General features: G+C 32.2%; 2 protein-coding genes across 2 annotated transcripts in view; one reads left to right on the plus strand and one right to left on the minus strand.

Annotated features, from left to right (window-relative positions):
- The window catches only part of LOC111707454 (tensin-4), a gene marked incomplete at its 5' end in the record, with an annotated part of 16,501 nt that extends 11,966 nt beyond the window's left edge, over window positions 1-4,535 (plus strand). The window contains 8 exon segments of the mRNA XM_023480565.1: window positions 322-375; window positions 645-793; window positions 975-1,026; window positions 1,237-1,319; window positions 1,670-1,847; window positions 2,065-2,177; window positions 3,828-3,906; window positions 3,992-4,535. Coding sequence (XP_023336333.1) covers window positions 322-375; window positions 645-793; window positions 975-1,026; window positions 1,237-1,319; window positions 1,670-1,847; window positions 2,065-2,177; window positions 3,828-3,906; window positions 3,992-4,308 — 1,025 coding nt within the window. The 3' untranslated portion in view covers window positions 4,309-4,535.
- An 8,859-nt stretch (window positions 4,536-13,394) lies between these two features.
- On the minus strand, window positions 13,395-14,884 carry LOC111707459 (uncharacterized). Its single transcript, XM_023480570.1, has 4 exons — window positions 14,582-14,884; window positions 14,367-14,499; window positions 13,783-13,899; window positions 13,395-13,412 (listed from the first exon to the last, which is right to left on the minus strand). The coding sequence occupies exons 1-4, from the start codon at window positions 14,686-14,688 to the stop codon at window positions 13,395-13,397; spliced, it is 375 nt and encodes a 124-aa protein (XP_023336338.1). The 5' UTR covers window positions 14,689-14,884.
- Between the last annotated feature and the right edge of the window lie 809 nt (window positions 14,885-15,693).

The following is a 15,693-nucleotide window of genomic DNA, read 5'->3' on the forward strand; positions in this document are numbered from 1 at the left end:
CCCCCTCCCTGATCGTCATATATGTATATTTAATATCCATATGCACTGAACTCTGACTCCAAATACAAAAATTAGAATTTAAAATAAATTATTCTAAAATGCTTACTATTTCAATGCTGCAAATAAGCTCCCACATTTACAATGTATTTTAACAAATCAAAAAACTGCATTCAACCCCTCCCCCCGTTCCTCCGGCTCCCTATATATCTCTCCTCCCCTCCCTCTCTTCTTTACATTCAGTTTTACCGAATTAAAGAATTCAAAAAAAGTATATTTCTCAAAATCTGTTTTTAAAAAACTTTACAATAAATCTTGTTTCAGGTTCCCGTGGGGGAAGTAGGATAGATCTAACAAGTAGAGCACCTTCTCCAGTAGGTAGGTCACTTTGTAGAGCACTATCCCTAGTAGGATAGATCTAACAAGTAGAGCTCCTTCTCCAGTAGGTAGGTCACTCTGTAGAGCACTATCCCTAGTAGGATAGATCTAACAAGTAGAGCTCCTTCTCCAGTAGGTAGGTCATTCTGAAGAGCTCCTTCTCCAGTAGGTAGTTCTTAATAGATCACCATCCCTAGTATATGTAGGTCTCTGAAAAGCAACATCCTGAGTGTGAAGATCATTTAATAGATTATCTTTTATTTGTTCAGGTTCGGTTTATCAAGGAGAAGGTTTAGTTGGATCCCGGAGAGGATCGGTTAGCTCTGAAGCTAGACGAGGTTCAGTTAGCTCCGAGCCTAGTGATATTCCTCCCTCTCATGTCAAGATAGTCAAGGATAATTACAAGTTCTGGTACAAGGTAATCTTACTTATTTATTCGTAGTATGTACTCATTTAATAATTTTATGTACTCATTTAATCATTTTATGTACTCATTTAATCATTTTTGAAGCAATTCATTTATGAAGTAATTCATTTATGAAGAAATTCACTTTTGAACTTTTGATTGTTACAGAAATTTAAGAAAATCAATATTTTAGAAGAATATTACTCGTGAAGAAGCAATTTCTTTACTTCAAGACCAACAACCAGGTTCAAAATAATAATAATAATAATAATGATAATAATAATAAATAATAATAGTAATAATATTTATAATAATAATAATTATTATTATAACAATAGTAATGATAACAATGATAACGATATGAATGCCGAAACAATGAGAAGAGGATAATGATATTCAAATAACAATAGTAACGGTTCTAATCATGATAAAGATAATAATATAGAATAATTTAGGAACGTTTCTGGTACGTGATTCTAACAGTTTTCCTGGTGCTTTTGGTTTAGCGTTAAAGGTGTCTAGTATTCCTCCAACCAAGGTGATTACATAAAGTTAAAAAAGAAAAAGTTATTTTACTTTAAATCAAAAAAATGCAGAGGATATAAGAGGTTTAACATATAAACTTTCTTGATTAGTATCGACGAATCACTTAAGGCATACTTTTTACAAAATCATTCAAACCCCATCATTTATTGATATTGAAAACTTAAAGCCAAAACAAAATTCAGAAAAGATAGTTGCTGGTTGGAAAGAAAAAACTTTTAAAAGAATTTTCACTCTTTATTTTTAAATTGGTCTTTATTTGGTATAAACTAAATATTTCAGAATATTTTGATCAAACTGAAAATCTACATGTCTTGATAGCAATTTAAAAGAAGTTACATTTAGGAGGTATCTAATGAGCTTGTTCGTCACTTCCTGATCGAACCAACAGAGAAGGGAGTGAAATTGAAGGGATATAGCAATGAACCAGTGTTTGCAAGTTTATCAGCTCTCATTTATCAACACACCATCACAGCACTAGCCTTGCCCTGCAGGCTGGTCATTCCGCTAGAGGACCTAGGAGGTAGGTTTACAGTTGTATTCCACTAGAGGACCGAGGATGTATTTTTATATTTGTATTCCACTAGGGGGCCAAAGAGGTAGTTTTATGTGTATTCCGCTAGAGGACCTGGGAGGTAGTTTGATAGTTTTATATATATATATATAAAACATATCGTTGTATTACTAGGGAATTAAATAAAGTATAATATTGTAAAATTACTATATTGTATTATTGCTAGGGAATCAAGTAGAGACTAATCACCCTGAGCTTGTCCAGCTGCTCCAGTATGGAGCTGCGTGCAACGTTTTCTACCTGTTTTCTCAGGATACTGATCAGCTGACAGGACCACAGGTACACAGAGATGGGCTTGTTCGACTTTTTGCATTATGCTCGTTTATCGTTTGTGAACGACCCATCTCGTTTGGGGTTTTTAATCTTTCAAAAAAATTGATTTCGTTCATTATCAAAATTAACATTCATTCGTTTGTTTTCTCACTAAACTGAACTGAAATTGTTCGTTCAGAAATTAATCTATAATTTTTTTAATATTTTGTTTAAAACAATCGTTTGTTCAGTAAAAAGTATAGTGTGTTATTACAGTGCTGTACAGTCAAAAAATCCTTCGTTTGGTAAAAACTATCGTTTTTTTTTGGTGAAATTCGTTTTTTTTAAAAAGTTTTTTCGAACGATTTTTAATCAGTTGTTTTGGGTTTTTTTCGTTCGTTTTTGAAAAACGATAATTTTTTTCATTTCTCTGAACCTTCCATTTCGTTCGTCCATCGTTATTTTTTTTTTCTAAACGACACCCTTTTTCACGAAAAATTAGTTTGTTCTCACACATTTTATTCTTCAAAAAAAAAAACGATGTCCATCTCTACAGATACAGGGTGTTCAAGTAAACATAACTATTAAAGATTGTTTTTATTATTAGATAGCAATTAAATGACATCGTGAGTTTCAAAACATTGTTTTACGAATCAAACCCTTTCCAATAATGATATTGGATTCTTTGACCTAAAACTTTCACGTTAAAAAAGGTAGACCATATTTTGGATATTAAAAAGTTAGGGTTTCCATCAAATGTCAAAGTGGAACTTCAAGCCGTGTCTCAAAAAGTTTTCTAAAAAATAAGACTAAAACTTTTTCTTTTTCCACTGATTAGATATACGTTTCTTTTTATACCGAATTTAAATTCTATTTCATGGTGTAGGATTATTGAAATTGTTGGATTGAAATATATTTTTCTACTTCATTATTTGTTTTTCTAGATTTATATATTCAGAGCTTTAGGTATATGCCATGGTTTTGTTTTTGAATATTTGAATATTTGAATATTTCGTATTGTTTTTGTTTTTTTTGTTTCTTTTCTTTAATCTAAAGTTTGATTCTTTTAGTTAAATAAAACTTCAAATGCATAATGCACCAAACTCCAAGAATGTCTATTCAATTCAAGAACTAGATCTGCAATTATATTACCCTCCTACTTCTACTCCTACTCCTACTCCTGCTCCTACTCCTACTCCTACTCCTACTCCTACTCCTTCTCCTACTCCTAATTTTACTTCTACTCTTACTCCTACTCCTACTACCCCCGTAATGTGCTGTACACTTTACTATTTCATATATAACTTTAAGGAGCTGATTTCGTGCCACAAACTCTGATTTTTTAATCCGTTAAGCTTTTTAACCTTTAAGTTCGTAGACCTTTGAAATTTCAAAATTTGATTTCTGTCGGATCAAACGATCTAAGTTTGAATTATTAACCCTGCAAACATTTAGTCTCCGACAAACCAATGACGAACATATAAAGTCCAGATTAATTTACCTGACAACTTCGCCATTGGCACAAAAAGTCGGTAAAAATGTTTTTTGGGGAAGTTTTCCGCCATTAGGTTACAAAGATAAAAGGATTAGAAAATTTAATTTTGTGTCAAAACTCAGTTCTTCGTTGTCTATAATTTGGCGGACCATTTTAATTAAATTAATAGCGCTTTAATCTAGGCGGTTCGGAAGACAGTTTCTCAACTTATCCTTACGCGACCACTTCCTTCTCCAACTACTGTCCACTTTAAAGTGTCAGGTAAGGAAATTTGTAAAACTTTGATTAACTTTTTAAATTTAAATGTGAAAATTATGAATTTTTTTTAATAAATTTCCAATTTCAGGACAAGGTATTACTCTAACAGATCAAAGCAGAAAACTTTTTTTTCGGAAGCACTATTCTGTTGCTCAGATCTCCCACTGTGGAGTGGATCCAGAGGACCGGCGCTGGACTTTAAAGAACACGGACGGCACGGACCGCTCCATGCGGCTTTTTGCTTTTGTGGCGCGAAAACAGTCGTCTTCGCCATGCAACCAATGCCACGTATTTGCTGAACTTGATCCGGAGCAGCCAGCCCGCGCCATTGTTAATTTTGTCAATAAACTCATGCTTTCAGGGCAAACCCCACTTTCTAACTCCAGACCCGCGGACATGGTTTGAATGTTATAAAAGTCGTCTTCATCTGAAGGAACTTTGAAACAAATCTACTAAAACTTAACCAGAGCTGGAGACTTTCAAATCAACGGAGTGAGTTTACCTCAATTCTCCCTTTTTGGAAATATTAGAAGATGTCTGATTGGTCAAATCCAAAGTTTTGATCAATGGATATGTCAATTTCTTAAAATAAGAAACTGAGTTAGACTTATAATTTTAAAAGTTCCCATAAATTTTACTCAGTTTATTCGGATATATATTGTTTAAAGCTGGAAAGGAAAAATCACCAACTATTATTCAATTTAGATTATTAATACTTCACAAAATAATATGTTTTGCCCTTTAATCTCATATTTTAGTATTTTACATAAATTAAAAATTTCGATTTACGTAATTTTACTCAGGGTTTTCATCAAACCTGGAAAACACGAATTTAGAAAACCAATTTTATTTTTTCATGGAATCTCCGAAAAATTTGTTTTAACTTCTAAATGCTTTCAAACATTTGTAAATATAAAAAAGGCTTTCATCAACTTTAATACAAATAAAGTTAAATTTAAGTCAAAATATGGTGCTTTAGCTTTTACCGGTGTAATCTCATGACCAAGATAGAGTTATTAAAAATCCGTATTAATAATCATCTTAATTGAGGCAGGGCATGTAAAAGATCTGTATGTTCACTTAATTTAATTCATTTAAAAACTAAAATTAACATGTATTTTTGAGTCATCTGTAGAGGGTAACCATGTTCTTAATTCTTCATTCTTCTTTACAGCATTACATATTATATGACTTTGAAATAACTTTATCAATTTTAATTAGGATTTTTATTATTGTAACTTTTTTATCTGTATATATCTCTTAATTACATCTGTTTGTATTATTCTAACAAATCCTACTCGTATTATGAGATTTAACTTTTGTGCTTTTTTTAAACAAATTAACATTTATTAGATTTTTAAAGAATATTTTTATTGATATATAGATATATATATATATTATATTTAATATTGGTTAGTAACTTGATAAATCTTTAACTGATATTTTTGAATTATTAATAAATATAATACTTCTAGTTTTAATTCAGTTACTTTATACATGATATGATCTGTTATGTATAGCTACGCCTTTAAATTTTGATCTTTTTCCTATAAATGTTTCGTGCTTCGCAACAATTATGAAGTTATGGACACATCTATGTTTTAGACTTGGCAGCTTGAAATTATTTTTTTTGTAATATGAATACATTTTCCAATTTCGTCCGAAATGCAATATAATGAGCAAAGTTGTGATAAAAGAAATGTTTTTTTTTTTTCAAGAAAGTTTGCACAGTAGAGATCACAATTTATGAAGATATATATCTTATTACGGTTCAAAGTGGTATAGAGATCTGCCGTGTTCATCTAAAATAGAATAAAATGAGAAATTATTCGGTTAAAAACCTCGTTTATCGCACCGTTTTGTGTTTGTTTTCAACAACAGTCGAGTTGTTTTTGACTGGTAACCAGCAAACAGTGGACTGGTCGTAATCCGCCTTTCTATAAATTATGCAAAACAAAGAAGTTATTAGGTTACAAAGGTATTTTTTTGAAATATTAAAGATTAACTTTCTTAAAATACATCAGCCACAAACTATTCGTAAATTCGTAGCGACATCAACAAATTTAAGAAGACGACAATCATTCCATGTTTTTCTGGTTACCAAAGTATGAGATTAAAAAAAAAATAAAATATTTGGTATAATTCAAAATAGTATATTCAAGTATAAGCTATAATATATGCTTATGTTGACAGCGCCAGGGAGGGGGTGCAAAAAAACAGTTACTGTTTGGTTTTTTGTTGTCTAAATGTATGCGGGTGGAATTAGAAATGTTCCAACTCGAAAGAGAAAATCTGCGAAACCCTTCCAATCTGATTCAAAATGAATGAAGTAGCATGTGCCTTTCTCCGTCATGTCTTGGGGTAGAAGTAGCACCCCTAGAAACGACGATTCTATCATTCAAGAATTCAATAGAAAAATATATTTATGTCTTGAATTATAGATATAATTGTAAATTTTAGCATGGAGCACAACATTTGAAACAGAGCATGTACGTATTTATAGAAGAGAACAAAAACCAATGTATTATATACTTTGCTTGTCTGCCTGTTTGTTTGAATTCAATAAAGGTCATAACGGATGAAAAAATCTGGCCCAATTATTTTTTATGGCAACCCACATGACCGCAGGAAAGGTTTATTGACCGTCTAAATTAAAAAAACCTCAACTGGAAAAAATGTTCACATTTTTTTGAAAATGCGACTATGAAATAGATAAATCTGCGAAAATTTGAGAATGATTTTTCAAAATGTCGACTTTCAAAGTTTAAATTGTTAAGAGGAAACTAGTTTATTAGATTGTGCAAGAGTTTTACTCTGACCAAGGAGATTAAATCAAAACGAAAAATGGAAACGATTTTAACAAACATTTCCAATTTTAGCAAAAAAATACAACTCCGCAATTTTATTTTAACAGTCACCGTATTGCTTGAGACAAAGGTACGGTTGTGAATCGGGCATTTTTCTCTTAAACGGAATTTCACTTAAAACTACGTGTACAGTCTCTTTAAAAGGTTCGTTCTAAAGTTTCTAAAAAAGTTCTTACGAAAATTATCTACAAAGTGGTTTATAATTTTTCAAGTTTAAACCATTCATTGAAGAAAAAATATTTGATTCTATGTATCTTAACGTCTTGAAGTTAAATTGGAGTTTCTCGTACATGGTAAGTTCAAGTTCTACAATTTTTATAAACTGTTTTTACTTATCCTTAATTAACTTTTGCAACCGTTGTATATATTTAATGAACTATCTTTAATGATTTACAAAAACAGTATTTATAAAATTAAAAACTCTTTTCTAATTTATTTTTCTTATCTAATAATGAGTTTTAAACTTTTGAAAACATAAACCTCTCTAAGGCAAACGAAATAAAAAAATTATAAAGATAACCTTGTGCAGTTGAACATGATTAACCAAGAAAAAAAATAAATCTCTCTAGATTATAAACAAATACGTACGTCATAAAATTTTAAAATTTATCTTAAACTTTAGGACATTTTAGAATTCTTTTCTTTAGAATATTTTATATACAGAGTATCCCACGAAATATGACAGTTGATTAATAGTTTTAAATGTCTTCTTCCATAATTTGTTAAGTTGTTTAATACCAAAGACAATAATAAAAGATATTATAAGGGAGCCATTTTATAGTAAAATTGATTTCCAAGTAACATATATTTGAGCAAAAGATTTGTTTAACGAAATAAACTGCAAAAAGCCTTTAATATCTAATACAGTGTATGGAAGACGACATTAAAAACTATTTATCCACTGTCATGTTTCGTGGGACACCCCTTGCATAAAAAATATTGTGTAAACTTGTGCTCATTTTATTTACAAATATACCTGCAGCTGCACATCCAGATACTTTCACGTTTAAAGTATTCACAAAAATCTGAGAAATAACAAAAATGTTAAATTTTTATTAGGCCAATGAGCGGGGGAAGGCAGGCGGCCATGAGCCACCACTATTTCCCCTTCCGTGCCATATATTAGCTTTTTTCTCTTCCGGCAGCCATGAGCCACCATGCACTATTTCCCCTTCCGTACCACCACATTTGACTCTTTCGGGCAAAACTACTTTTTTAAATGGTATATTAAGAGCCTTTAAAGTGTGATTTTAAAAAATCCCGCCGCGTCACGCAAAAACCACAACTCAAACCATTTTTTAATTTCTACTTAAGATTAATATTTTGTGTTTTGAATTCTTAAACTGTTTTACAATTAAATTTTTGACAAATTTGACTGAGCATTGCATCTTGAAATATCACAAAGTTGGTTAATGAGTGATTTTAAGATGAATTTAGTATAATGAGTCAGTAATTGAATAATCATAAGACTTTGTGATATTTCAAGATGCAATACTCAGTCAAAAGCTAATATGTGGCACACATAGATTCAGCCTCCTTATAAACAGTCTCATCAATTTTTAAGACAGGGCTGACTTTGAAGTGTCGTAACGCCCTAAGCTTAAATTTTACCGCTCTAACTCACTTATGCTTTTCTGTAGCCCTTTACATGCACATTTTAGCACTGTAAAGCACTTGTTGTTAGATGTGGTTTTTTAGAAGTTATTAGCAAAACTCTCAACGATTTTTGCTTGAGAGCATGAGACCATTAAATCGCAGTGGGCACGGAAGGGGAAATAGTGGTGGCTCATGGCTGCCTGCCTTCCCCCGCTCGGCCAACAATCAACATGTTATCGTTCAAATAGTCACATATTGAGAGTTTTCTTTCGTGTTTCTCTTTACAAATCAAAGAATTATGACGGTTTTTTGGTTTCCATGCAAACGTAACTTGTGCATTTCTTGCTTCAGAAACAATGCAGAAGTTATCAGATTTAAACACTTTTGAAACTCAGAAAAACATTGCTAACTTAAACATTTTTAATAGATGAAAGTTTCAAGCGCGCGTACCGTTGTGAATCCCGCGTATCCCTCTTTAAATGGAGGGTCACTTGAAATTACGATGTCAGTCTCTTTCAGCAAAATAAAAGACAAATACCTTTTTGACATGTTTTTGCCCGGACAGCTCTGATTCTGAATATAATAAAAAAATTGTAAGATTAAATAACATTTAAACTTTTTTTCAATCTAAAATATTACCTTTTCCCATAACACTATTATCCTGAAGTTTCCTAGGTTTTCACATATTGGCCAATTTTACAAAATTATTTTAGATCCAATACAACTTTTTATAAAGGTCTTTGTTTGTTTTTGCCTTGCTAGCTATATATATAATAACTAATTCGCCCAATAACTTGAAAAAAGGCGTGTCCTTTACGTCCTTGTACTTTTTAAACCTAGGTCTGATTAAGAACTTGGAAGATATTGTTATTTTTCTTACTTAAAAATTGTAAAAATTTCTTGTTTCTGTAGCAGAAATGTGTAACTTTTGTAGAGAAACTTAAATTTCAAATGATTAATTTTCAAATGAATAAACATGGCTTTCTCATTCCTTCTTAGATTTTGATAAGACAAAGCAATTAAGGGTAATTAATTAATTAATTATATTTAATTAATATTAGTATTAAGCATGGTTGCACACACACAATATATTTACATTATAATTATACATACGATTAGTGTTGGACCAACTAAAGTTGATCTAATTACACACGACATTCGCCTGGAGGGCGAATATATTTTTATTCAACTCTTCTATTTAGATACTTTTTGCTGACTGACTTTGTATCGGGCATAAGATGGCAGACAATTTGCTTTCTCCGCCGGCAGATAATGCCGTTTCTCATTTCTCCAGCATCATATTATTCCCTAACTCCCCTATTTCTCTAGATATGAAAGGGTTCGATACTCTCCGGAGTTGGTTATCAGGCTCCCCGTACTCCGGGCTCACTGCACCCAGCGACCAGCTTGGCAATATTGGTTCTACAATGTTTAATATTTAGGGTTGCACACATACTCAGAGTTCAGTACCCTTGGACTAACTCAGGACTTGTTTGGCTTTATAGATTGCATTTATTATGCATCATTTCCTAGCACTGGGAGCCATGAACTTAAATCAGCTTATGTTCATATGGCTAAACCCTTAGTTGGCTTACAATAACATTGAAGAAATATTTTGAATGGTTTGACACAAAAAAGATTGAATATCTTCTTTATAGTTTTGTGGGTAATTCTGAAAGTAAAGAATTGCTCGAGAAGCGCCCTAAATTTGCCCCTCCCAAACAGACACTCCACCCTAATGTAAAAGTTACGATTCGATAATGTTTTCTAACTTATAAACTTTGTCTTTTATTTTCAGTTTAAATAAACACTCGTCGGTAGATATTCGTTATTGGACACTGTGTAGATTAAAAAATAAAACTTGAAAAATATTTGGTTTTCTCAACATTTCCGTAGTAAATACTAAACCAGATATTTAATTATAACTTCTAAATATATCAAGATTAGGAGAGTGTATATCAAATCTAACAAGGATAAGATGAGATCTTACACAAATTCGTTGTAACAATTGGTCTTATTTTACTAAATTATCTAAGAATATAAACTATAGATAGAAGAGTATAAGAAAGGAAAACTGGGGTCAATTAACCGCGACTTGTAGACGAAATTTTTGTACACTTATCTAGATGATCTCATAGATTAATTAAAATAACAGATTGGACAGGAGACGTTGTCTTTTCAAACTCGTTCACAATAACCCTGAAGCAGAAGCCCAGAGGAGATTCGCGCACTCGGCAAGAATTACAAGAGAGTCAGTTCTATACAGGCCGACTGCGCAAAACTCCTCGTAAAACAAATGAAACTACTGGTACAACCTTGCTACCTTAACCCTATTCCTGCATTTTTTTGCAGATTCTAAAATTAGAGCACAAGATCTTTCCAATAATGTATCATTTGTCATATTTGGACATCAAACATGGGATTTAGAGGGGGGGGTCAAATTGAACCCCCCCCCCATTATATCCTGGTTTTCAAGTACCCCAGCAGAGATAGGGTTTAAATGCGTTAATTTTCAATTTACACCCAAGACGAAGCACTTGGTAAACTCCTGTTCATTTCAAGGTTGACTTTTTTTTGTAAGTTGTATAATACAGACTATTTAAGGTAAAACAGGACGGTACGCCAAATTAATTATCCCCTTCCAGAAAAAAAAACAAAAATTGTTTAGTTGTGTGCGAGGATTTAAATACTTTTTTCTTTTTTCTTTTAAAAAGTTTTGAGATATGCTTGTTTATGGCATTGTATGTTTAGCTTTAATTATTCAATATTTATTAAACCGTTTACAGCACTCATTGTCATGCTTAAAGGAAAGTAAAGATGGTATAATGCCTGATTCACAACGGTACCCTTAAACCTTATTTTATTATTAACATGGAAGTATCGACGATTTTCTTTGTTTATATATAGTGTTTCATTTTGATGATTTCTATAAGTATTTTCCTGCCGTAGAAAATACAAGCCACTTTTGTATAGAACTCATGATTAAAATAATCAGTTTTCAGAATAATAAGCATTGATTTATAATAACACTATAAATTCCCTCTAAAGATTCAATCTAGGCTTCAAAAAAAAAAATTATGATTTCATAACTAATTCTTTATGAAAAATAAAAATTGTCTACTTAATAATATCTTTACAATCATATTCAATTGAAGAAAAATATCAATTAAAAGGTATTTTGAGCGTAAAATTAAATAGTTTAAAATAAAGTTAAGTAATTCTCTCGTGTTCGAATTAATAAACTTAATAATAAATAATTAAATTTGGTCTCTGCATTCTGAAAATAATATTTAATCAAGAATCTAACAGAGAAGATAGTAATTTTTCCTAGGTTAAGGAAACCTTAGAAGCAACTTCTTTTTGACGATGTTTAAAATTCAAAAAGATTACGAAAGTAATTGAGTCTTTGCCCCAAACTCAAATTTTCTAATCCAAATATCTTAGCAACCTGATTGTGTAAACCTGTTTCAAAACTAGATTAGTTGATCTAAAAGAAGTTTTAGTTTGAAATATTTAAGGTCCACGACATTGCAGCTTCAAAGATATAGAGATTAGAACATCAGAGTTTGTGGCAAAGATATAGGGATTAGAACATCAGAGTTTGTGGCAAAGATATAGGGATTAGAACATCAGAGATTGTGGCAAAGATACAGGGATTAGAACATCAGAGATTGTGGCAAAGATACAGGGATTAGAACTTCAGAGTTTGTGGCAAGGACTCAATTCCTTTGTTGAGCATGTTTCCTCCCAAAAAAGTTAAAATAAGCAAAAATAAACCATTAAGATTAGAAAGTCTTACTCTTACAAAAAATTAAAAACTTTTTTCTACAACCGCGAAAACCCAAAAATTATTTAATCAGTGAAAAACTACGTTGGCTACAATGGCTTGAATATTGGCTGATTCAAGGGTGCCAACCTACAAACCAAAAACAAAATGTGACACTTCCTGTTTTATTCTATTTTTTTTTTAAGATCTAGATATTTATTTACTCCGTATCGAGATTATTTAAATTGTACAAAATATTTTACATGGAAAATAAGACAATTTTTACATCGAAATCGTAAACATATATTTTGAGAGNCCTTTGGAATTTTACATTTTGTTTCATAAAACCTTTGGAATTTTACATTTTGTTTCATAAAACCTTAACTAGAAACCTGTATCTGGCAGTAAGGTAGTTTAAAGTACAGCGGTAGGGTAGTTTAAAGTACAACAGTAAGGTAGTTTAAAGTACAGCAGTAGGATAGTCTAAAGTACAGCAGGAGGGTAGTTTAAAATACAGCGGTAGGGTAGTTTAAAGTACAGCGGTAGGGTAGTTTAAAGTACAGCAGTAGGGTAGTTTAAAGTACAACAGTAGGGTAGTTAAAAATACAGCAGTATGATAGTTTAAAGAACAGCAGTAGGGTAGTTTAAAATACAGCGGTAGGTTAGTTTAAAGTACAGCGGTAGGGTAGTTTAAAGTACAGCGGTAGGGTAGTTTAAAGTACAGCGGTAGGGTAGTTTAAAGTTCAAAACTAAGGTGGTTTAAAGTACAGTGGTAGGGTTGTTTAAAGTACAACAGTAAGGTGGTTTAAAGTACAGTAGTAGAGTAGTTTAAAGTACAGCAGTAGGGTAGTTTAAAGTACAGCATTATGGTAGTTTAAAGTACAGCAGTATGGTAGTTTAAAGTACAGCAGTATGGTAGTTTAAAGTACAGCAGTATGGTAGTTTAAAGTACAGTAGTAGGGTAGTTTAAAGTACAGCAGTAGGGTAGTTTAAAGTACAGCAGTATTACTGGCTCTCGAGGGGAGGGCACATTAAGAATCAGAATTTAACTAGGAATGATTTAATATTTTTCCTATTCAATGATTTTGCCAGTTTTGGATAATTTTTGTTCAATTATTTTGGTTTCAGGAACAGAAAAAAACGCTTTTTCGTTTTATCTGTAAAAATATGGTTAGATTTAAATATCAAAGTTAGAATCGAATGTTGAGAGATATGCTGGCCTAATATTCCTGAAGAGTTTAAAAGTAAACCAATAAACAATTTCAACCACGCTTATTACACTAAACAAGAAATAATTTAAAGATCAATTTATGAAGATCATTATAAAGATCAATTTGAAAATCAATATGAAGATCAATATAAAGACCAAAATAAAGATCAATTATAGGATCTCCATGGATATCAATAAAAATATCAATATGAAGTTAAATTTGAATATAAATATTAATATGAAGATCAATAAGAAACAAATTAACCTGAAACCAATGAACAGGCCAAGAATACCTCCAACTTGTGATAAAAAATCCAAGAAGGTCATGCGTAGAGATCTTTTAAACTAGATAAAACTGTTTATTAATTTTTGTTTTAAGATTTAAAACAATTGAAAATTAATCTGATAGTACTTTTACTTATTACCAAAATATAGGTAACCTGCAGTGCATGGTCGGATTCCCAGTAAATATTTAGTATTGCAATATCTTTCTCATAGGCATTGTATTCAAGTCCGTAAATAGTTTTCCTCAAAACCTTATTGTGGGCCTCGCTCAGCTAAACATTACATTAATGAATTTGAGCTGCATCGCTCAACTACTTACTGCCGGTTCAAATTTGAACCGCCCATTCAAAGTTAAAGAGTCATAAAGAATTTAAATCGGTGATTTAAATTTGAGCTGACAGGCGGCAGCTATGCGAACCCTCAAATTTATTAAATTCGGTCCTTGGTACCAACCAGGCGTTAGAAATTTAGCCTGTTTGTTATCTTCAGGAAGAACCTACATCTTTATATCTTTTTCCAACTCAGGGATCAAATTTAATGAGTTGGAGAGGTCGCTGAACTACCTGTAGCTGTTTCAAATCTTTAATCACCCTTCAAATTCTCATGAATCATGAATCCTTTGTATCGGTGATTCAAGATGTGAACCAGCAGTAGGTAGCTAAACGACCAGTTGCAATTTATTAAATCTAATCCCACTTCTCTAATACAATCAAACAGTTTTAGATCTTAAAATTCCAACCTTTTTTATGTAATCTGGAAGTGGTGCCACAAACTGATACAATGGGATTATTTTATCGGCCCATAATGATGGGGTCAAGGATGTAGAATATCTGCAGAACATGCTAGTCTCCTCGTTCAGAACAGAACAACCTCTAAAAAAAAGATATTATGTAAGCTTAGCATATCATTTTTTAACCTGTAAAAACCAACACATTTGTATAGATATCTGAATACCTGAATGGTGCTGAGGAGAGAGATACTTTGTAGCTTGTGTATTCACAATCTGGGAGACAATGTGAACATCTACTATTGGGAACCTGATCCAGTTCAGTCATAAACATCAAGGTATCCCATGGGTCACAGAATTTTGCACTATCTTCAATTGGTGGATAGTACCATGGAGTGCAGTTCAATCTCTCCCATGCCCAATTCAGCTTGCATTCAAAAATGCAATTTGAACTCGTATAATTAGTCTTCAGATTTAGCTGAACCTCATCTGGAACCGAATTTAATGAATTAAAACTGCCTACCGTCGGCTTAAATTTCAACCATCAATTCAAATCCTTCTTTAATTTAAAATTTTGAATCGGTGGTTCATCTTTGAATCAGTAGTTCAGCGTTGCTGCTCTTATCATTAAATTCAGTCCCTGGGTATAAACAGTTACGTATGGTTGGATCTATGCTCTGAAGATTTGATGACTGAATGTTGGTTGCAGTGAGGGCTAGATAATGCTGGTGTCCAGGGGACAAGAGAATACTACTCTCATCAAGAAGGGAATAATCTCCACCTTTAGATACTCCAACTAGAAACCCAATAAAATCATCTCCTATCGACTTCTCTGATTGCAAGTCTGTGTGAGAATCAAGAATTAAAGTTAAACCTTTTGCTGCTCCAGCCTCAGGTGCTTTCATTTCTAAAAGTAAAAAATGCTTAAAGTTACCAATGACCACATTAATATAAAAAATGATGTTATGTATTTTCCCAAGGCATTTTCCCAAAAGGCCATTTACCACGGATATTTTCAATGGTAGGCCCTTCCCAAATGTGCAATTTCTCAAGCAGTAACTTCCCAAGTCTGTCCTAGTCACAGTGCACAGATGTTATGCATTTTCCCAAAGACATTTCCCCAAGAGGTAACTTCTCAAATGTACAATTTCCCAAGCAGCAACAACCTACTTCGACCCTAGCCGGAGTACTTGGTCCCCATCATATTTTAGCCACAGTGATTGGGAAGTTCCCACCTGAGAAATTGCAAATTTGGGAAGTTAAAATTGGAAAATTGCTACTTGGGAAGTGGTCCTATTGAAATTGCCTTTGGGAAAATACCTAACACCTAAAAAGTAAG

Source organism: Eurytemora carolleeae, unplaced genomic scaffold, assembly GCF_000591075.1.
Source record: "Eurytemora carolleeae unplaced genomic scaffold, Eaff_2.0 scaffold576, whole genome shotgun sequence".
NCBI classification, from domain to species: Eukaryota; Metazoa; Arthropoda; class Copepoda; order Calanoida; family Temoridae; genus Eurytemora; species Eurytemora carolleeae.

What these genes read in the sequence shown, in the direction of transcription:
- LOC111707459 (XM_023480570.1), bottom strand. Translation starts at nt 14,688, where the DNA reads ATGTTTATGACTGAACTGGATCAGGTTCCCAATAGTAGATGTTCACAT. An exon ending in CTCTCCTCAGCACCATTCAG is followed by an intron (nt 14,500 to 14,581) that starts GTATTCAGATAT and finishes TCTTTTTTTTAG; the next exon opens with AGGTTGTTCTGTTCTGAACG. An exon ending in TTCCAGATTACATAAAAAAG is followed by an intron (nt 13,900 to 14,366) that starts GTTGGAATTTTA and finishes TGTAATGTTTAG; the next exon opens with CTGAGCGAGGCCCACAATAA.